Here is a 22,018-nt window from a genome sequence, read left to right as displayed (position 1 = left end):
TGGAACCCAGGATATCCGGGGTAACATGAAATGCTGAGTCCGGTGTGGTTGTACAGCGAGTCTGATTAGTGCAGACCAGACTGGGGTTCTTGGTCACCCTGTGCCCCTAATAGACACAGGGTGACTTACACATAAGAAGTGCCTAGGGGGCAGAGAGAGGGATTTCCCAACCTCTCCAAGGTAAGCTGAGTTCCACGGCCCCCCAACCAAAGTGACTCCCATCACATCAGTCATATACAATATGTGCTAAAATGAATAGTAAATAACATATCATATAAATTACCAATATACACAACAATCCAATATCGTGTTTAATTAAGTTTTATTAGCAAAATGTGTACAATATATGTCTACAAAACAGAGACAGATCACATTTATAGAAGTGTGCTCACAAGGTGACATCTCTGAATTATTACACACAAAATGTGATGCAAACTGAAAGACATTGTCACATAACAGGAGCGAAGCATGTATAGAAGGTATATTATCAAAATCTTTTCATGTGATTTATAGCACATAAACAATGTCAGATACTCTGTCAACTGAAAGGGTATTTAAAAAAATAAAAAAATAAGGGACCAATCAGCCCAACCTACATAATGTAAAAAATGGTCTTGTAGGTAATACATAACATGGTCAAGCCTTTAGCGAGGATATAAGGGGAAAATTAGGAAGGAGGCGAAAGAAGGAAGGAAAGAAAAGTTAGAAAGTAGAAGGGGGAGAAGAAGAAAAAAAAAGAAATGGGGATGAGGGAGAGCCAGTGGGAGGTTATCCGGAGCAAATAAGGGTTCACATTTTCAAAGAGATGAATGGGTCAAATATCTGAAATGGGACCACACTGTCTACATAAGCTTGTGGGATTCGGTTTTATTGTCCCACCCAATCATACGTTCCAAGAAGTCAATTTTATCCATTTTGCAAGCCCAATCGGCCAGCGATGGTGTTTCAACTTGTCACCAGTGTCTTGCTATTACAGAGCGAGTAGCGGTGATGAAAGGCCTAACTTAGCTTTTCCCAATTCGTTTAAAGGAGCCTGGCAGCATGGATAATACCGTGATCTGTGGTTTGTTGGGAATTGTATCTCCAATGAGTCTATCAAACAGGTGTAAAATGTTATCCCAGAATGGGAACATTTCCCGGCATGTACCCCAGATATGGGTCATGGTGTCAGTAGCCTGCAAACACCGCCAACAAGTGTCAGGAACAGAGGAGTCAATTATATGGAGGAGCGCAGGGCAGCAGTACCACCTCGCTAAAATAGGATAGTTTCGCTCTTGCGCTTAAGGAAGAGATTGACATCTTATAACAGTTAGTAAATACCATGTCTTCCAGTGAAACTTGTAATTCCTGTTCCCACTTCAAAAGGAATGGAGGTGGCTCTGGGTAGGACTCTTTTAGCAAACTCTTGTATAGCTGTAAAGGTTATGTTCAGGCTTAGAAGATTGGGATAACAAAGATTCAATATCAGTATGTGGTCACATCAGAGAGTCGATAAAGGATCGTGTGCCCAAATAATATTGTAATTGAGTATACTCTAACCATGCACTTGCAGAGTTGTGATATATTGGGAGAATCCTGGGAAGGGGGACCAGAGTCCGGCCATGAAGGGTATGACTCAGGAGAGGGTAATCCTGCCTATGCCAACTAAGAAATTTTGAGCTTGTCATAGTCGGAGGGAAGGAGGCAAGTTCAAATAATGGAGTCAGGGGGCTCAGTATGGAGGAAAGTAGGCCTTTATGTAAATTTGTATCCGACACCTGTAATGTCATCTGAACCGTAAGAGGTAGTAAGGATTTAGGAGGCCATTTTTCAGGATCTAACCAAGGTAAGGAGGTAATGTCTGGGCCGTAAAGGTCATTCTCCTAACAAGTCCACAATCTCCTAATTTTACTATGATACCGGTCTACAGGGCTGATCCTGGGCAGGTGCACCGTGCCCAGGTGCCACTAGCTGAGGAAGAAGAGGGGTGCCGAAGCTCAAGTGGCAGAGTCCTCCCCCTCCCTCCTCTTCGTGTGTGTCACACATAGCGGGCATCTCCCGCTGTGACACGGAGCTTGAGTATGAAATGCTGGGCGGCTGGTGTAACAAAGTCCCGTCCCCTAGACCGGCTCCTATGATAGGCGGCACACTGATCCAATTTTGGGAAATTAAATCAGTATGACGTGTATCATAAGAGCCGGTCTAGGAGGCGGGACCTTGTTACAATGGCTGCCTGTGAAATTCAAAAGCTCTGAGACACAGTGGGAGATCGCTGCTCTGTAATCCAGGCTCTGGTAAGCTGCATTTGGTGGGCACTGATAAGGCTGCATTTGGTGGGCTCTGGTAAGCAGAATTTGGTGGGCTCTGGTAGGCTACATTTTGTGAGCACTGGTAGACTGCATTTGGTGGGCTCTGATAGGCTGCATTTGGTGGGCTCTGGTAGGCTGCATTTGGTGGACTCTGGTAGGCTGCATTTGGTGGACTCTGGTAGGCTGCATTTGGTGAGTACTGGTAGGCTGCATTTGGTGGGCTCTGGTAGGCTGCATTTGGTGGGCACTGATAAGGCTGCATTTGGTGGGCTCTGGTAGGCTGCATTTGGTGGACTCTGGTAGGCTGCATTTGGTGGACTCTGGTAGGCTGCATTTGGTGGACTCTGGTAGGCTGCATTTGGTGGGCACTGATAAGGCTGCATTTGGTCGGCACTGGTAGGCTGCATTTGGTGGGCTCTGGTAGGCTGCATTTGGTGGACTCTGGTAGGCCTGCATTTGGTGAGTACTGGTAGGCTGCATTTGGTGGGCTCTGGTAGGCTGCATTTGGTGGGCACTGATAAGGCTGCATTTGGTGGGCTCTGGTAGGCTGCATTTGGTGGACTCTGGTAGGCTGCATTTGGTGAACTCTGGTAGGCTGCATTTGGTGGGCACTGATAAGGCTGCATTTGGTCGGCACTGGTAGGCTGCATTTGGTGGGCCCCGGTAGGTTGCATTTGGTGGGCACTGATGAGGCTGCATTTGGTTGGAACTGGTAGGCTGCATTTGGTGGGCACCGGTAGGCTGCATTTGGTGGGCACTGATGAGGCTACATTTGGTGGGCACTGATGAGGCTGCATTTGGTGGGCACTGATGAGGCTGCATTTGGTGGACACTGGTAGACTGCATTTGGTGGGCTCTGGTAGGCTGCATTTGGTGGGCACTGGTAGGCTGCATTTGGTGGGCACTGATGAGGCTGCATTTGGTGGGCACTGATGAGGCTGCATTTGGTGGGCACTGATGAGGTGGCATTTGGTGGGCACTGATGAGGCTGCATTTGGTGGGCACTGATAAGGCTGCATTTGGTGGGCACTGATAAGGCTGCATTTGTTGGGCACTGGTAGGCTGAATTTGATGAGTACTGGTAGGCTGCATTTGGTGGGCACCAATGAGGCTGCATTGGATGGGCACCAATGAGGCTGCATTGGATGGGCACCAATGAGACTTCATTTGGTGGGCACCGATGAGGCTACATTTTATGGGCACTGATGAGGCTGCATTTGGTGGGCACTGGTAGGCTGCATTTTGTGGGCACTGGTAGGCTGCATTTGGTGGGCACTGATGAGGCTGCATTTGATGGGCACTGATAAGGCTGCATTTGATGGGCACTGGTGAGGCTGCATTTGATGGGCACTGGTGAGGCTGCATCAATACATTGATCTCTTGTACCAAGTCTGCAGTCTCTGACCATCTCCTATAGTATGTCTAACAGACTCTCTGACAGAGGCCCTCTCCGTGTCCATTAGAGAGACCCCTCCAGGTCCTATGAGAGTATTCTGCTTCTCTTCCTGTAATTTGTTTATTGTTAAGAGATCGTGGGAGGGTCCCAGGGTGACGAAGACTCCTTAGGGGAGCATCTCTGTGTTTAAGTCGTTGCCATAGGAACATTTGTAAAGGGGAAGAGTTAGTAAGATGACCACGCCCACAGGGGAGCGCCAGAAATATTTCTGCACTCTGGCGTCTGTGACCCTAGGATCGGCCCTGACGGTCTACCAATCTGAGCATAGATGCTGCATGATGATGTCCGAGATAACATTTGAGGTAAAGCCAACCCCCCTCTTCTCTTGGGTTGGGATAGGGTAGTTAATCTATTTTTTTTTTTTTGCGGATGTAAAGGCGCTTATAGCTTTATTCAGTGAGAGACTAAATTCCAGAGACGGGGGGACTGCGATAGCCTGAAAGGCATATAATAATTTCGGCAATATGTCCATTTTGATATCGCTAATGTGGCCGGCCGAACCACGAAATATGTGGTTTATCATATGATTTAAGACAGGCAAATGTAAATGCAAAGTTGCTTCGAGGGTGAGATGCAGTAAATTAAGACGAAGAAACATTCAGAGCCTCTGTCTTATAATAATTCACTTTAAAATTGCTTGCTGTCCCAAATTCCTCAAATGTTCGAATAAGGGATGGGATGGATATAAAGGAATTAGAAATGTACAGCAAGAGATTGTCCGCATAAAGAGAGAGTTTATATGGATGTTGACCCACAGTAATGCCTTTAATGTCAGGGTTCTGCCATCTGGCTATGGTGAGGTGTCCTCGCTGAGGGATAGTTATACAAGACTAAAATCTTTGCCGGAAGGCTAGGGCCGATTCCTATCTGCTGAAGCGTGTGTTGAAGGAACGAACAGTGGACCCGGTCAAACGCCTTTTCGGCATCTACCGATAATAGACAGGATTCCACATTTCTGAGAATGTTCCATTAATGTAATTGCTTTAAGGATATTATCCCTAGCTTCTCTATTTGGAGTGAAATCCACTTGGTCAAGATGGTCCAAATCGAGGATCAAAGGCATAAGTCGGTTAGCTATGACTTTAGAATACATCAGAATGTCTATGTTCATCAGGGATATAGGCTGGTAGCTACCACAAGAGACACAGCCCTTACCCAGCTTCGGCAGTACAGTAATATGGGCCTCAAGTGCTTGTCTCATAAAAGGGGAATCTACTTCCACTACATTAAACATTTTAGTCGGTAAATTCAGTAAAAGCGGGCTGTATACCAGTCGGGACCTGGGCTTTTATTATTATGAAGGGAAGAGAGAAGTACCCCAATCTCCATTTGTAAAGGGTTGTTCTAGTCCTTGCACTGTCGATGGAGGGATGGTAGGCTGCCTTAGGGATGTAGTCCGCTATGGTAGATGTGGGGTCTTCTAAAGTCACATTAGAGGGATAAATAGGTAAAATGTACAGGCCATCGTAAAATGAATGAAGCAAGCTATGGATTTCTTTAGGGTGGTGAGTAAGCTGACCCTCAGGGCGTTTCAGTTTCAGAATAGAGATGATGCTATTCCTGGCATACAATGCCCTAGCCAACAATCTCCCCGGTTTATTGGCCTCATCATAGTACAATTCACAAAGTTTATCCGTAATTGACATGGTTTTTTGATTCAGAAGCTCTAACAATCGTAGCCTAGCATCAAGTAAGTGCGAGCATGGTGGTAGGAGACTGACTCTGCTTATGGGATGTCTCCAGTGTGGAGATTTGAGACAATAGGGCCTGAATGCAGGCTAGGTCCTTCTTGAACCTCTAGCCATGTTTCATAAAAACACCCCCCAGCACACATTTTAATGCACACACATTTAACATAGATCAAAGTGGAGATCGTGATCATAGTGTCTTCCCGACACTAGGGTAACAACGCATGTTTGTGCAGCCTATCCTCTATGGGATGGTGATTCAAGCCACGAGCACGATACTGGCATGCACGGTGAGATCAGCGTCCTTGCCCGCTCTCCGCGTTTCGTCATATGATGTCTTAGTGTCTGGAAGACACTCTGAATAGGAGTGTTTTGATTATTTAAAAAAAAAAAAAAAAAAAAGCCTGTTTTTTCAAATGTTTTTACACTATAGAAGCCGTACTTCTTCTATCCTGCCTCTGTGTGATCAGGGCCTGTATGAGAGGGTTCAGGGACCAAATCTGGAGTCATTATTGTGAAGTATTAATAAACAGGCAAAAAATTTGGGGGAGCATACCCATGTATTTCCAAAGCTGCTGCAGCTATGAACCAAAAGACATGTATATTAAAAAAGAATAGCGCGCAAATGCAAAAGAAATTACTACCAAATCTGAAGAGAGTCCATAAATAAAAATGGGGGTTTGGTCCCACCATATGGCCATATCGTGCTCAAGCCCACTACTGCGTCAAAGTACCCCATTATCAGTGGGTCCTACACTATCCATGAAAAAGAGATGAATCCAGCCCTTCTAACCCTTGGAGATAATACTCCTTGCTGGGGAAGTGGGCTTGAGCACGATATGGCCATATGGTGGGACCAAACCCCCATTTTTATTTATGGACTCTCTTCAGATTTGGTAGTAATTTCTTTTGCATTTGCGCGCTATTCGTTTTTAATATACATGTCTTTTGGTTCATAGCTGCAGCAGCTTTGGAAATACATGGGTATGCTCCCCCAAATTTTTTGCCTGTTTATTATGTATTCGGTCTGACCAGACTATCGAGGTTGAGCAGCCCTCCCCACCCCCCACACACACCTGTACTCAATCAGTGTCCACCATCAAGTGGATATAGTAGGAGTCCCCTGTAGTGCATTTGCACATCTTCCCCAGCAAGGAGTGTTGTCTCCAAGGGTTAGAAGGGCTGGATTCATCTCTTTTTCATGGATAGTGTAGGACCCACTGATAATGGGGTACTTTGACGCAGTAGTGGGCTTGAGCACGATATGGCCATATGGTGGGACCAAACCCCCATTTTTATTTATGGACTCTCTTCAGATTTGGTAGTAATTTCTTTTGCATTTGCGCGCTATTCTTTTTTAATATTGTGAAGTATTACCTTTAAAGAGATCAGCAATGTAGCTGGTCTATAACTTGACCAACCATTAACTCTGCTGAGTTATTTAGTGTGAATGGTGAAGGGTCACACTGGGTGTTATACACAGGAGCATGAAATATACCCCTGAGAAGTTTATATAGCACAAGATTGGAGAGTTTCTATGGCATTTTCTCCTTTGGGTCACACAGACTTTTTGTTCGCACTTCATTCGCACTTTATGCATTGTTTGCACATTTTTGTATATATTGATAATTTATATGACATTGTATTTGCTGCTTATTTTAGCACATATTGTATTGTATATGAGTGAAAATTATTATTTGGTCACTAGTGCAATTAATGAGGGAGTCCAGAGGTAGTACAGACCAACGCTGCTTATTTTTTTCTAATAACTTTTCTGAGACTACTGTATATGTGAAAATATGGAGATACCAACTACTTCAGGGGGATTGGATGTAACTGACAGGAATTTCCCATCACAAACAGCCCCCTCCACAATGATAGGACAGTGCAGTCTGGGCAATGTGTCCTTCCTATATACCAATATTATACAGAAGGGATCTCATTTATTAGTGGAACTCCTTTTTTTCTTCTTCTTTTTCTTTTATTTTTTGACATATAACACTGAGGTTCCTCTATATTGCAGGCTCTCCGCCCACTCTGGGTGACATACAATGTGACCCAGCACCACCCCAGCCTGGACAGCCGGTGACATTATCCTGTGAAATCAGTAATATGCATCCTGGAAATCCCACCATCCAGTGGTATAGGGGATTAACCAAATTTAAGTCTGAGGAATGGACAAAAAACTTCCAGAAAGACTCAGAATCCAAGATGTTCTCTGGAACCACAAAGCTGACACTCACTCCGACATTTAAAGATCATGGAGTTCCCATCCGTCTGGAGATCACTCATGAAGGAAAGACTTCTACAAAAGAATATCTGCTACATCTGAGAGGTAATCAGATCTTCATTCTCCTTCTAGATGATGGTAATAAGTTCAGTAGATGGATGATATATATATATATATATATAGACATTGATCTGTGATGTCCTGTGAAGGTCAATATTGGCTGAGTCTGGAGGTGTGGAAGGAGGTGCAGCATTGTACTTACATGGAGCGACATCAACCCACAAACTTCATATAAATGTATAATAATAGTGTGTGACTGTGGGGGAGGGGACATTAGAGTGTAAGCTCCTCTGGCATAGAGACTGGTGTGACTGTGGGGGAGGGGACATTAGAGTGTAAGCTCCTCTGGTACAGAGACTGATGTGACTGTGGGGGAGGGGACATTAGAGTGTAAGCTCCTCTGGTACAGAGACTGATGTGACTGTGGGGGAGGGGACATTAGAGTGTAAGCTCCTCTGGTACAGAGACTGATGTGACTGTGGGGGGGGGGGGACATTAGAGTGTAAGCTCCTCTGGTACAGAGACTGATGTGACTGTTTCATGTTCTTCCTCTGCAGGGCTCCCAGCTGTCAGTGAGATCTCCACTGATCCCAGTAAACCAGATTATGGAAGACCTCTGACTCTGCACTGTAAAGTGACTGACTGGGATCCCAGAGAAACCCCTGAGGTCACCTGGTCAGCGAGTGGAAGAGATCCGGAGAAAGGAGTGACCCGAGGCAGCGGAGATGTTCTGTCCTGTTCTCTGACTATAACACCTACAGCTCGGGATCATGGGAAGGTTTATACCTGCAGTGTGAAACACAAGGGCATGGAAAATCCTATTGAGAAGAAAATACACCTGAGACTCCCAGGTAAGTTACGTGGAAGTAAATCTGGAAACACATGGAAATACTCAGAAATTGCAGAGGTGATCTTACCCATAAGTGGGAGTGGCTACCTGTCAAAAACAGGTACCGGCTCCCCCTTCCCACCCACAAAATGCTAAAACATGGCAGTGAAGGATGCGAACAAGCGGAGCTTCCCTTTTTTGGGTGGAGCTCCGCTTTAATCACTGACTTACCCTTAAATGACCAGGGGTGGTCCTCTAACAGAAAACTATGAAACAATACCAAACCTGGGGGTTAAGGCATCCTTTCCCATACAGGAGTTACCGAGAACCACGCACTGTATTAAAAATGACCAGTTTATTGAAAGGTTAAACAAAAGTATCAAAAATCCACATTTGCCTCCTGGAAGTTGGACTGTGTCTTGGGGCCTAAAGGATATTTGCTGTCCTGCTAAGGGTACATCAAGAGGAGCGGAGCAGAAATATGGCCGCCTTCATACAGCATTTTAGGAGGAGGATTCTGTGCTGAGAGGGGGGTATACATTGCTTCCAGGGCTTTCAAAAGGCCAGCTATATACTTTACTAGAAGAGAAGTCTGGAGATGTATTTTTGGGTGGGGAAAGATTAGCTCCAGGTAGCTCTTTAGAGTGGTCATAAAGCCTGAAGGGTGCAGCTCCCTCCTTAGCCCCGCCAATACAGTAAAACCTTGGTTTGAGAGTAAAGCCCCGTACACACACACACAGATCGTCGTCATACAAATGTTCGTCTTTTCTCCCCGGGATGTCGGTGTCTGTTGAAAAGTGCAAAGACAGCACAAGGACAGCACAAGAATTTTGTCTGCAGACTTCAGCTGACTGCAGAAGTGATGTCATGTAATGGTTAACTTTCCCTGTGTTTTTTATTTTCTGAGCATGCCCAGTCTTGCAAATCTGCGGTCTGTCGGCTGATTTCTGTACTGACAGGCGAACAATCGTCCGTTCTGGTGTCCGCAGACAAAAATTTTCATGTTTGCAAGAAAGACTCTTGTCCGCGGATTGTGTGCAGACAGCTGTCGGAGGCACCATACTAACACGCGTACAATCGGCAGATCTTTCGTCCGCCGACGTTTGTATGACGACGATCTGTGCGTGTGTACGGGGCTTAACTTGGTTTGAGAGCGCTTTGCAAGACAAGCACATTTTTAAAATAAATTTTGACTTGATATACAAGCGATGTCTTGATATACAAGTAGCGTCATGTCACAACTGGGTATAAAAGAGAAGAGAGGCGCCTCTAAGTGTAGCAATATTGTTACATTTAATAAAGGTTCAATATTTAGCAGCTCACATGGTTGATGATTAAAACAGGCACATCTAAGTATGCAGGCATCCGGGGTAAAGCTGTCCACATAGATCATCCTCCGCACTGCCATCTTCATCACACCCTTCCACGCTGCGCTCCACGAGGGATTCAAAGTCTCGCTTTCAGATCACTCTACTGCAGGGTAGTCTTCCCAATCACAATTGCAGACTGACATCGGTGAGAGCCAGTGGTTCAGAAGATGGTCTATGTGGACAGCTTTACCCCGCATGCCTGCATACTTAGATGTGCCTCTTTAATCATCAACCATGTGAGTTGCTAAATGTTGTACCTTTTGTTAAATGTCCCCATACTGCTACACTTAGATGCGCCTCTCTTCTCTTTTATACTCTGTAGCTCCTGCTGGATTTTGCTTCTAATCCCCTTATGGAGGCAGCCATTTTTGGATGGACATTTTATGATGACACAACCTATCACATTCATATAATCTTTGTATATAGACTATAAACTGAAATACTTATGAATAAATGGTTGTGGAACGAATCATCTGAGTTTCCATTATTTCTTATGGGAAAATTTGCTTTGATATAAGAGTGCTTTGGATTACAAGCATGTTTCTGGAACGAATTATGCTCGCAATCCAAGGTTTTACTGTATATACCTGAACCCTGAACCTGATCCAGCGACCTGCACAAGAGCAGAAGCTCTCCCAGGTTTCTGCCTCCATTGGCTCCTGCTGCTGTCCATCACAGCCAGTAAAGAGGGAGTGGGGGCGGGGCCGAGCCACGCTCTGTATGTCTCAGACATACAGATGTGGCACAGGAGCGAGCACGCACAAGTGCCCTTAGAGCAAGCAGCTCAGCAGGGGGGAGGAGCCAGGAGCACCGCTGGGAGACTCGAGAAGAAGAGACTTCAGGCTTCTCTGTGCAAAACCATTACAGAGCAGGTGAGTATGACATGTTTGATAGAAAAAAAAATGTAAACCTTTACTATCACTTCTTTACTATCACTTTAAGGATACAGTCCACACACCAACATTGATTTAAGCACTTTTCCGCCCATTTTAAAAGAAAATATTCCTTACATCAGGATTTCCATTGCAGTGATTATTCATCAAGGCCACAAAACACAAATTCTTTACTTCAGCCTCCTGGCTTTCTCTTGCAGCACCATTGCTCTGGCCTCCCACATCAGGCCCTTGTCTGATCCTCCTGACAATACTCACATAGGCAATGGCTATCTGTTCCCAGCTGTACTGTCTCACACATTGTCCCATTGACAAAGCCTTCTATCTCCCAGGTGGAGTCCTCAACTCTATTCAGTTCCCACACTATAAGGTCTATGCACACATTCACAATCAGCAGGTGCTGGTCACCATCTAAGCATGGTCCCAGGGTTGGAGGCTTCATCCCACCCAACATTCTACAAAGCTTCCGGGCTCCAAAACCTCATACCAGGATTTACCAGTTCTGGGGAAATCTGAAAAACCTGAATGTGAACCCTGGGTGACACCAAACCCTTACTACACCGTGACATGGTGCAGTCCCATCACATGGGGTGTCCTGCCCCCTAACCTTCGCTACTGGAGTTATTGAGCCAAATAACTTCTTTAAATATTTTTAAGTGATTGGTCCCCAATTTGCTTTTTATCTCACAATAAGCCAAGGATTCTGCCTTGAGAGTTGAAATGCTATACCACCAAGCTGTCCAGGGTTCCTCCTCTACAGCCTAGGGTAAGGGGGTGCTACACTATACATATGAAGAGTCAGCGTTACCTCTACCAGTCAGGTTTCTGCTGTTCATTTTATCGGTGCAAATTACACAAAAGAAAGCAGCATGGACACTTTTCTGTGAGTGACATCACTTTCCTTTCTCCCGGTGTCATAGAATCCCTTGCTGGGGTACATAGTGTGCACAGAACATTATTATCATTATCCTTATATCAGGAGGTTTCCAGGTTCTTATTGTCCATCTCCCTGCACATCTGCCTGCAGCTGATTTGTAGAGTTGGCCTTCCTCTGTGTATAGAATAATCTTTCCTTCATCCAGCATCAGACAGGTTCTCTTCATCTACATAGATCCGGCTTCCCGACATCTCCACTGACTTTAGCTGGTCAGACATAATAGAGGAATGATGGAGCTCACCGGGGTTATAGAACTGTCCCCCTTCTGCTGGCTGGAATATTTAGCACAGGGAGGGCTCTGAAGGCTTCAATGGTTCGGTAATGTATGAAGTTTACACTTCTGGTCCATTATTACTTCTCTGCTGAGTTTTCTGAGGATCCATTGAAGTCGGTAAGAACTCCCAGAAAGTTCTGTGTTTGTGGTGACACCGATGGGGCTGTAGATGGTAACCTTGTGTCCGGATTCCTGGCATCTCCACTGACTTTAGCTGGTCAGACATAAAAGAGGAATGATGGAGCTCACAGGGGTTATAGAACTGTCCCCCTTCTGCTGGCTGGAATATTTAGCACAGGGAGGGCAGTGAAGGCTTCAATGGTTCGGTGATGTATGAAGTTCACACTTCTGGGTCCATTATTACTTCTCTGCTGAGATTTCAGTCAGTCAGAATTCTAGAAAGTTCTCTTTGTGGTGACACAGATGGGGCTGTAGATGGTAACCTTGTGTCCGGATTCCCGGCATCCATTCCCGGGACACGGCTCCTCTCCAGGACGGTTCCTCAATCTGTTCAGATGAATGGACTTTATCCTTCTATGATATGGAAGTGGGGTCATAAAGTATCTTTGATGACCGAAATCTTCTATCCTTCCATCGTATCTCTCACTCTATACTCCATACACAGAATAACACACATCTGTTTGTATTTATCATTACAGAGAGACCGCCCACATTATCCGACATTGTTGTCGATCAAACGAAAGTGACAGCCAATCAGGAGGCCTCATTCCGAGTAACAATGTCCGGATATTCCCCCCGAGAGCTACAAATAAAATGGTATAAAGAGTTCAGCACCTTCCCCCAATCTGAAGTGACAATATCGGATCCAGAGATCGGATCGGATGGTTTGTATAAATCTTCCAGCACAGTGACCTTCGCCCCGAAGCTGAGCGATGATGATGCGTCCATCCGGTGTGAGGTGACACACAGTCAGTCCAAGACCGTCCGAGAGAAGCGATATACTCTGCACCTGACAGGTGAGATCCCCGGGTATTCTTCATATGTATGATGTGTTCATATGTCATTCATTAGATGAGTCCAGAGGGGGCGCTCCATGTACATCCCATCACCCTCAGCCAATAGGATTAGGTGGTGGATTCATGAACACAAATGTCTGGCTGAACTGGATGTTCCTGTTGAAGTGAATGCAGACAGGAGGAGGAGGGGTGCAGTGCTGGCCGTGCCGCTTATCACAGGAGGGAATATTAGTAATTGGGAACGGTGACCTTTACTGTGGAAGCCGAGGACAAAGGACAGGACATCAGTATTGTCTGTGGTCTCTCTGCAGATGATCTTTTCTCCATTACTGACTTTCCATGCCTTTTTGTACATTATGTCTATGTAGAACTGGTCATCTTGTTAGAGGAGCAGGGCTTTGTTTCCTCGTGTCAGAGCTGCCCCTTAGATTATTGGTTATCTGTAGACTGGAGGGGTAATGATAGAGGCAGAGGAAGCACAGAGACACAGAATGGATGAAGCAGGGAGGCTCTTGCATTACAGGTCCTCAGGTACAGCTTCCCCTCCAGCAAGGAAAACAGTGAGCAGCACGGTACTGACATCTCCAAATCTGGTGAGACTGCAGATATAAAGCTATGAGGCTATGGAACAGGAGTGTCTAGGAAATGCTCTGTTGTGTTTACTGCTTCCTGGCCAACGTATTGTTCGATGATGGTCGGACGGGACCACTGTTGTTCTGGGAAAACGTCATATTATGTCCTCCCATTCTTGCTGGGGGCTCACTGGTGCATTGTGTTCCTCGGGCACAGCAGATAACTGATTGCGGTAAAGAGACGATGATGAGCCTCTTTACCATGTGATCATCTTTGTCCAATCACAGCTGATCACGATGTAAACACACTTGCTGGTTATCGCATTCCTTTACTAATGCTGTCACAGCGTGACGAGAGGAGAGACCCGGTAACTGGCTAGTGTGAAAGGAGACATCTACACTGATAATCAGGGTCCTGATTATCAGTGCAGCCCCAACAGTGCCCATTAGTGCTGCCAATCAGTGCCCCCTCATCAGTGCCGCCAATCAGTGCCGCCAATCAGTGCCCCCTCATTAGTGCTGCCAATCAGTGCCTCCTCATTAGTGCTGCCTATCAATGCTGCCAATCAGTGCCCCCTCATCAATGCTGCCTATCAGTGATGCTTATAAGTGACCATTAGTGCTGCCTCATCAGTACCCATCAATGCCGCCTCATCAGTGCCCATCAATGCCGCCTCATCAGTGTGTATCAGTGCAGCATCATCAGCGCACATCAGTGAAGGAGAAGAATTACCTGTTTGCAAAACTAAGAAAAACGTTTTTTTTTTTTCAAACATTTTTTTCTTCATTTCTACATTTTCATTTTCTTCATTTGTTAGCAAAAAAATAAAAAACCCCAGCTGTGATTAAATATCACCAAAAGAAAGCTCTATTTGTGTGAAAAAAAAAGATAAAAATGTCATATGTGTACAGTGTTTCATGACTGCGTAATTGTCATTCAAAGTGTGACAGCGCTAAAAATTGGCCTGGGATGGAAGGGGGTAAATGTGCCCAGTAGACAAATGGTTAAAGAGGATTTCTCAGGGTACTGCTTAGATTTAACATTTCTAGACATTTCCTATAAAACAGTGAATCTTCATCTTTGAGTTCAGGTCCTCTTTGTCAGGTCATTGAACCCCCAGACTGCGGCCGGCCAGCAGTTCTCCTATACATGAGCAGCACTGTGAACACTGAGAACTGTGCGGGGGATGGGATTTATTTGGGGCTGATTTGAGCGCTGTGCTTGTTGAGGTCTCTTATTTTCATGGATCCCATTATCAATATATTGATATTTAATGATATTTGTGTAATAATTTGATTTTTTCTTTTTTATTGGCAAATATTTCTCTTGTTTAATAGGAGATTCTGGGAAGGCGAAAGCAACAAAAACTGGTAAGAATAATTTATAAAATCAACCTAATCAAGTTTTTTTGTTGAGGGACACAGGATTCAGAGACACTTGGGTTATACTGCCACCTATAGGAGGATTTTTACACCTGCAATCTAAAAAACAGTAGCCAGCCTGATAGCCTTCCACTCCCAGCATGCCTCAGTTTTTGCTGAGGCATGCTGGGAATGGAAGGGTCGCTGGGCGCTTTTTTCTGTAATGAGAAAAGTTCAACGAATTATTCCTTTAATAAAGACTCTACATGCTGCTTCACAAAGTCTCTTCTTGCAGCCATCTGGGTTGGCGTATTCTCAGCAATCGCTTTGGAGGCCGTACTCTGCTGGACCATGGTCTGCCCGGAGTGTGACCTTCCTGCACTGGGCTCTGCAATGTGGCTCTTTCCAGATCTTTGTATTATCTGCAGAGCGCTTTCCAGGTGCAGAGCCGTGTCACAGCCTCTGGTGACCCCGACTCTGAAGTACTCATTTATGAGTATGTTATGTGGGCTGAGCATTGGGAGCTGCAGGACTTCTTTTAGTAGAACTGTTGGGCACCATTACCATGCCCTTCTTTCGGTTGCTTGGCATGGAAAGGGTTAAACATTGGGGGATTGAGTGCTGCATCGCTAGGTGTTGTGTCGCTCTCCACGCTCTATTCCCTCCATTTAGCATAATGTAGAAACTTCCTGCTTCTAACTGCATGAGACATACAGATCCACCTCAATAAGTCCTTGCTGCCACCCACAGTGACTGTGTAGCCAGGTGCAGTCTGCTGTCTTCACTGCAGGTGGCGCTCAACCTCAGCAACAGTGCAGAGGGAGAGGAAGTCATGAGGAACCTCTATGGTTTCCTGAGTCACTGAGCAGCAATCTGATTGGATGTTGGACACCCATGTGACTCTGGCGGCCATGTTAGATGTGACAGAATCTATTTAAGGCCCTGGCCCCTGTGTTTGGATTGCTTTATGCGAGTTGGTAGCATTGGAAAGGTACTCCACGTGTGTTAGTAACAATACTAGCAATAGGAAAAGATTTCTGATGATATCTGTGTAGGGTTCACATCCTTTCTGGACCTCTGCCAGGCTGCATTCTGCCCCTCTCTGAAACCTGCTTCCTACACGCTGCTGGAACTGTGATTCCAGCTGGACTGCCTTCCCACCAGGTGTTTGTGAATTGTCTCTGCATTATATCAGTAGTACCAGTGCCATCTTAAGAACATTAAAGGGTCCCAGGCAATGCACTGGGGCCCCTGCCTGCACAATCACCCACGAGAATAAAAATGCAAATTATGGGTAAGGTGATATTTATTGGTACAGCAGTGCCAGGCTAATGACAGCTTCCAAGTTGGGCGGCTGGGTCTGGGGAACACACACAGGTATGGGAGTCAGACTCAACTGTCCGGTGTGCGCCTGTTCCCGTGGAGGTGGACAGGCATTCCTGCAGTTGGCCTAAGTGGCCTGACAGCAGCGCAGGGCCGACAGGCGCTTGTCACCTGCTAAGTTTGGCAGCGGGATGCACACAGGAATCAGGAAGAATGCTTGGCTGGGGCTGGGTTCGCTCGGCAGGTGGGGCTTCCCAGGAAAGTGGGGCCCATGGGCAGGTGCCCAGCATGCCCATTTGGTAAGATGGCCCTGAGTAGTACAAGTTATTTCATCCCACTGGGAATGTGTGTGTTATTGCTTCCGCACAGCGCTGCACACCACCTACAACCTGGTCACCTCTGGACGTTTGACCATTCCTGCTCTTATCTGCTGGTTCAGGAGCATCCAAGGTTTTATCTGGAATATTCTGAGGATGTCAGTGCAAAATCTCAGCTCCTGAGCACAAGGGAGGCAATCCCACTGTAGAATGTTGTGGAAATTTTGATAGACATTTCTTTAGTTAAATAGTCATAACGTCTCCCAGTGTCGGTTTTACCGATAATCGCTGTTCACAGTGATTATTGCTTTAACTGTCATTGCAGGAAAGACTTGTTAGTGATAAGATGGCAGCCATTTCTGCTCATCTCTGCACATGGCTGTGTTTCTACATAAGCACTGCCCATTGTACTTTCTGTGATTGGTGGTTGTGAAGCCACTCCCTGTAACTCCCTTTTGTTCACTTGCTGTAAATAAACCAAGCCCTGCCCTGAGACTCACACAGAGGACACAGAAGACACAGGAAGCTCACACACACACACACACACACACACACACACGCTCACACAGCAGCTCACACAGCCATCCATCCATGCAGACACACAGAAACTCTTACCCACAAACACTTGCTCTTACCCACACACACACACATGCACACACATACATATCCGGAGAGAGACCTGGCAGGTGGCATCGAAACGACCCAGCGTGTCTGTTACTTTTTTTGTCGCCGAGCGCTTGGTAAACCAGTATATAAAAGAGCGGTACAATTGTACTTTTCAGTACAAGCTATTAATGGTGTTTGGTGCGTAATAATCTTGAGCGCACTGAAGCAGGTTTCTATGCTCCAAGCCCTATTAATTTCCACGACAAGAAGGTCCCTCCATCCCATCATCCCCTAACATGGGGTGTCCTGCAGTGCCCTTGTACTGATGGGGTGTCCTGCGGTGCCTTTCCCAAGCACCTGACCCTAACAGCCTGGAAGGTGGTGCCTACTTTCCTCAGAGTCTTTCTTAGCTGGGTCAGGTGTGGCCCCCTCCCCAGCCTTATCCCAGGAAGATTTCACTAAAATTATTTAGGATTTCATGGGCCAAATTAAAACGTAAATTGCCGACTCTCACCACAGAGACTGCAATCATTCCTCAATGCATTCCCCTCACAGTCCTTAGCTAATCTGGCTCTAGCGGCCTCTCAGACATCTGCTCCAGAAGCTCTGATGATATTGTCCCTGAGAAGTTGCAGGCATCTTCTATAGCTTCCAGGCTTAGAGACACTATTTTGGCTCTTATTAATGCTGTGCATGCCAACTCAAAGCCAAACTGGGGGCACCAGATAAATACACCCTTGTAGTAGGGTCCTCCTTACACTGCGGGTGTTACTTGCTTGTCTGGAGTCTCGGCATGGAGGAATAATCTGTAATACTTCTGTACCTTATTCCTCCCTCCAAAACCCTTCATCTATGCTGTGCGATGCACCCCCCAAATCTTCTTCTCTCAGCTGCTTCAGTGATCACATTATGTACAATTCAGGACTGATAGACCTCCATTGTATGTGAGAACACCGAGGGCCCACCTACAACCCGAAGCCCTGGAAAGAAGATCATCGTGTGAGGAAAGAGTTTTACAGTATTTCTCTAACATTATAAATACATTCCCCCCCCCCTTTTTTTTTTATAAATGATCACGGGGGAGAGTAATTCACTAAGCTTTAAGAATTGCACTGCTTCAGTTCTATTTTTTCTCGCCGCGTTAAATTAATTAACGTAACACGCCGGCGAATTTGAGATTGTGAAAGTCAATAGTGAATTCCGATCTCACCTTCTCCCATTCGCCATCACGTTAAATTCAGAGTCGATCGCGTAAACGCCACCAATGGCGATATAGTGACATGGGCCCCAAGTCTCAGTACCCAGGTGCATAGAGAGATGAAGGAGGAGAAACAGCAGCACACTGATTGTCCCACTAAATGACTGTGCAGGGGGGGGGGGGGTGTCAGGACAAGTCTGATCATTGGAGGAGAGCAGGCTGAGTTCCCAGCACAGCTAGAGAGCTGACCACAGTGGGATGGATGTGCTCTCCTGCTTAGTGTGGTCAGTTTATAATAGGAAAGCAGAGGGACTGGCAGGAACACCAGGGATTTCAGACAAAGGAAGCAGTACAAAGAGAACAGGAGACTTTCTAATTCCAGTACATGGTACAGCAGACACATCAGGGGGAGGGAATGTTGAAGGAACATATTCTTTAATAAGCATCTAACCTTTGCAGTGCAATGGGGGCCCCTCTGCAAGGGTTTTATTTTATGTTTTGTAATTCTCAGAGTTCAGCCTGAAAGATAGAAGAACATCCTGTAGCCTCTACTAGAGCTGATATCATTCTGGAATCTCTTAGAGGCCCCGAGACTTCAAAAACTTTTTTTTTGGCGCACACCGTCCTCCAGGACAACCTGAATGGAGACCAGGAAAGTCCTGATAAACTATTCACACCTAACCCTAGTTATGAGGACCAACCTGCCCCCTCCCCCCCCCCCTGTCTAATCTGGCAACAGCTCAGAAGGAGACGGCTGACTGATAACTGCAGCTTGTCACAGCGCTGAGCACTTTCCTGAGATAAGCAGCAAGAGGAATGCAGAGGGAGGAGGGGCATGTTATCCTTTGCATTCCTCTTGCCTCTTCTTGTCTCAGGAAAGTGCTCAGCGCTGTGACAAGCTGCAGTTATCAGTCAGCCATCTCCTTCTGAGCTAGTGTCAAATCGGCTGTAACAGGAGGGAAAGAGGGGGGGGCAGATTTGGTACTCAAAATTGTTAGAAAGCACTTAGCAACATGGGACTAAGAACCACATGTACCTTATATGTACTCTATTCCATAGGGATCGGAACTGTAAAATGAATTCAATGCAAAAATGTATATGGTTTGTATATATAACTCTGAAGATCTATCAAAGTAACAAATGCTCACAAAGCCGACAATTTCACTATTCTGCTTCTCAAAATATTGATTCCTTAAAGTAAAACCCATTCTCTTCATTGTGCAGTACAATCCAACAAGTTCCCTTAAGCTCCTCCCCCACAAAAGCATAACATACTCCCCTTCTCTCCCCTCCCCCACCACCCTGCTCTGTTGCCAGCAGCAGGAGAAATCACATAAGCTCCGAGACCTTCAAGTCTCAGTATACACTCCCCAATGTGACAGCTCTGCTAGAGGATGATTGGCCCAGCACTGCCATATGGGTTGAGTCACATGTTCTTCCATACCTGGAAGTACAGGTTGTCTTTAGCCCCTGGTGGGGAGTGAAGTAAAGGTGAGTATGAGCTGCTGGGGGAGGAGGGGATTGAAGAGAAGCTGAGTATGGTATCTGACATCAGACTTGTCATGGCTGGCTCGCCAATAATTACAATATTCTTCCCTCCACAGGACCAGAGAAGAAGTTCCAAATACGGGAGATTAAATGTGTGACGGAGCGCCCCCGGGTGGGTGAGGAGGTGACTCTTGTAGCGTACATTGAAGAATGTCAGGAAGGCAGTGCGGAGTTCACCTGGTATACAGGAATGTTTCCTATTGATGGAGAAATAGAGAACAGACAGGACGGCACCAACTGTACATCCACCATCACCTTCACACCGGAGGACTCAGGCAAAGACTGTCCAATCAAATTGGAGGTGTTCTATAATTATCAGACTGCAGAGGAATCCTTCACACTGCCACTGGTGTGAGGAGGAAATCCGAGGAGGGACTCATATCTTCTTATTAATGGCGGTCATCTGACCATATGAGGAGGAGATCAGAGATGGGACTCATATCTTCTTATTAATGGTGGTCATATGACCATATGAGGAGGAATCGGAGGAGGGACTCATCTCATCCCATTAATGGCGGACATCTGACCATATCAGTGACAGTATTGAGGCCAGTGGATCAGTATGACAGAATGAGAAGTCATTGGACCTCTCTGGGGAAAGGCTCCGGGATCTGATGGATATTCAGTGAGGACATCTTCTGAATGGTGATTGTGACACTTCTGTGTAATGACCGGATTAAAGTTTTTATCTCTTCTATACATATAAAAGTCTTCTCTGCTGGTTGTCGGAGTGTCAGAGAATGTGGCTGAATGGTGAAATCAGTCTGTAAGACTTTTCTCCCCCAGGAGCCCCACAGTCAGGACACCCCATTATGTATATAAAGCTCAGCCCCTCCCACACATGATATAATGTATTTAAAGGGTAACTCCACTTTCGTGGGGGAAAAAATTAGCAAATAAAGAAAAAACAATATAGCGAATACAATTGTGACACAAACCAGATTGTCTTTGAACGTTATTAAAAATGACCTTTGCTTTTCAATCTGCAGCTGTTGTAATTTTCTGAAATTGCAATGCAATATGTCCGCCTGGAGATGTTCTGTACATAGAATGTATTCTGACCACACCCCCAGAAACATCATTTCCTGCTTGTGTGATTGGCTCACCAATTTTCCCAGAAGTCTGCACTAAGATACAAGTCAGATTTCTGGCATCCCCTGCAACAATAATGTCATTTTTGGTGAGATCCTCCCAATAGGAACACGTCTAAAGGGATGCAGGCCCAGCAGATTTCCTCATTAGAGCCCTGCAGCTGCCACAGCTGATAGATAATTATGAAACCCCTCCCATTAGACCCACTCAGCACAGAGGAACAACAAGATTTTTTTAAATATTGTAATTACTCACAGCGCATATCCATAGGCAGGGTGATGGTGAGTATACTGTGCTGAAAAAATATTATGATAATGATGTGCAGGGAATGTGATACCAAGGTGTGAACACTGTGCCTGGTTAATTAAGCTATAGGATTGCTGCTGTGGACAACCCTGAGGTTAGAGTATGAAGTGTTGGTAATAAGAAAATTATTACCCACAGCGCATGTCCTTATAAGTGAAATAAATCAAATATGTGGTGAAACAATATATTATCTTCTGGTCCCTGCGATGATCACTGTGCACTTATCTGTGCGTGTGAACCAAAATAAAGTGCAAATGCTGTGCTTAGTGTGACTTTACAGTCAAGTGCAATAAAAAATGATGTATATATGTATACACATACACCATCAAAATATATAAATAAATAAATATAGCACAGAGCATATGATGGCAAATTCCTATTACAGTATATATATATATATATATATATATATATATATACACAGATATATATATACAGATATATATATACAGATATATATACAGATATATATATAGAGATATATATATATATATATAGAGATATATATATATATATATATATATATATATATATATAGAGAGAGAGAGAGATAGATATATATATATATATATATATATATATATATATATATATATATATTAAAAGTTGAAAAGTTAAAAAAAATATTATGTGCAAAAATAGATAGTGTCCATATAGTCCAAAATAGTGATATTAATCCAAGCTGGATGTGC

General features: G+C 45.1%; 1 protein-coding gene across 1 annotated transcript in view; it reads left to right on the top strand.

Moving 5' to 3' along the window:
* LOC309543507 (hemicentin-1-like) overlaps positions 1-20,396 on the top strand; it is a 119,263-nt gene extending 98,867 nt beyond the window's left edge. The window contains exons 8-12 of the mRNA XM_082275982.1: positions 7,456-7,767; positions 8,280-8,573; positions 12,685-13,002; positions 14,913-14,945; positions 19,985-20,396. Coding sequence (XP_082132108.1) covers positions 7,456-7,767; positions 8,280-8,573; positions 12,685-13,002; positions 14,913-14,945; positions 19,985-20,283 — 1,256 coding nt within the window. The 3' untranslated portion in view covers positions 20,284-20,396. The remainder of the gene's footprint in view (positions 1-7,455; positions 7,768-8,279; positions 8,574-12,684; positions 13,003-14,912; positions 14,946-19,984) is intronic.
* The last annotated feature ends 1,622 nt before the right edge of the window (positions 20,397-22,018 follow it).

The sequence above is a fragment of the Pelophylax lessonae genome, assembly GCF_965119305.1.
Source record: "Pelophylax lessonae genome assembly, contig: HAP1_SCAFFOLD_146, whole genome shotgun sequence".
NCBI classification, from domain to species: Eukaryota; Metazoa; Chordata; class Amphibia; order Anura; family Ranidae; genus Pelophylax; species Pelophylax lessonae.
This window is presented reverse-complemented; position numbering and strand designations above follow the sequence as displayed.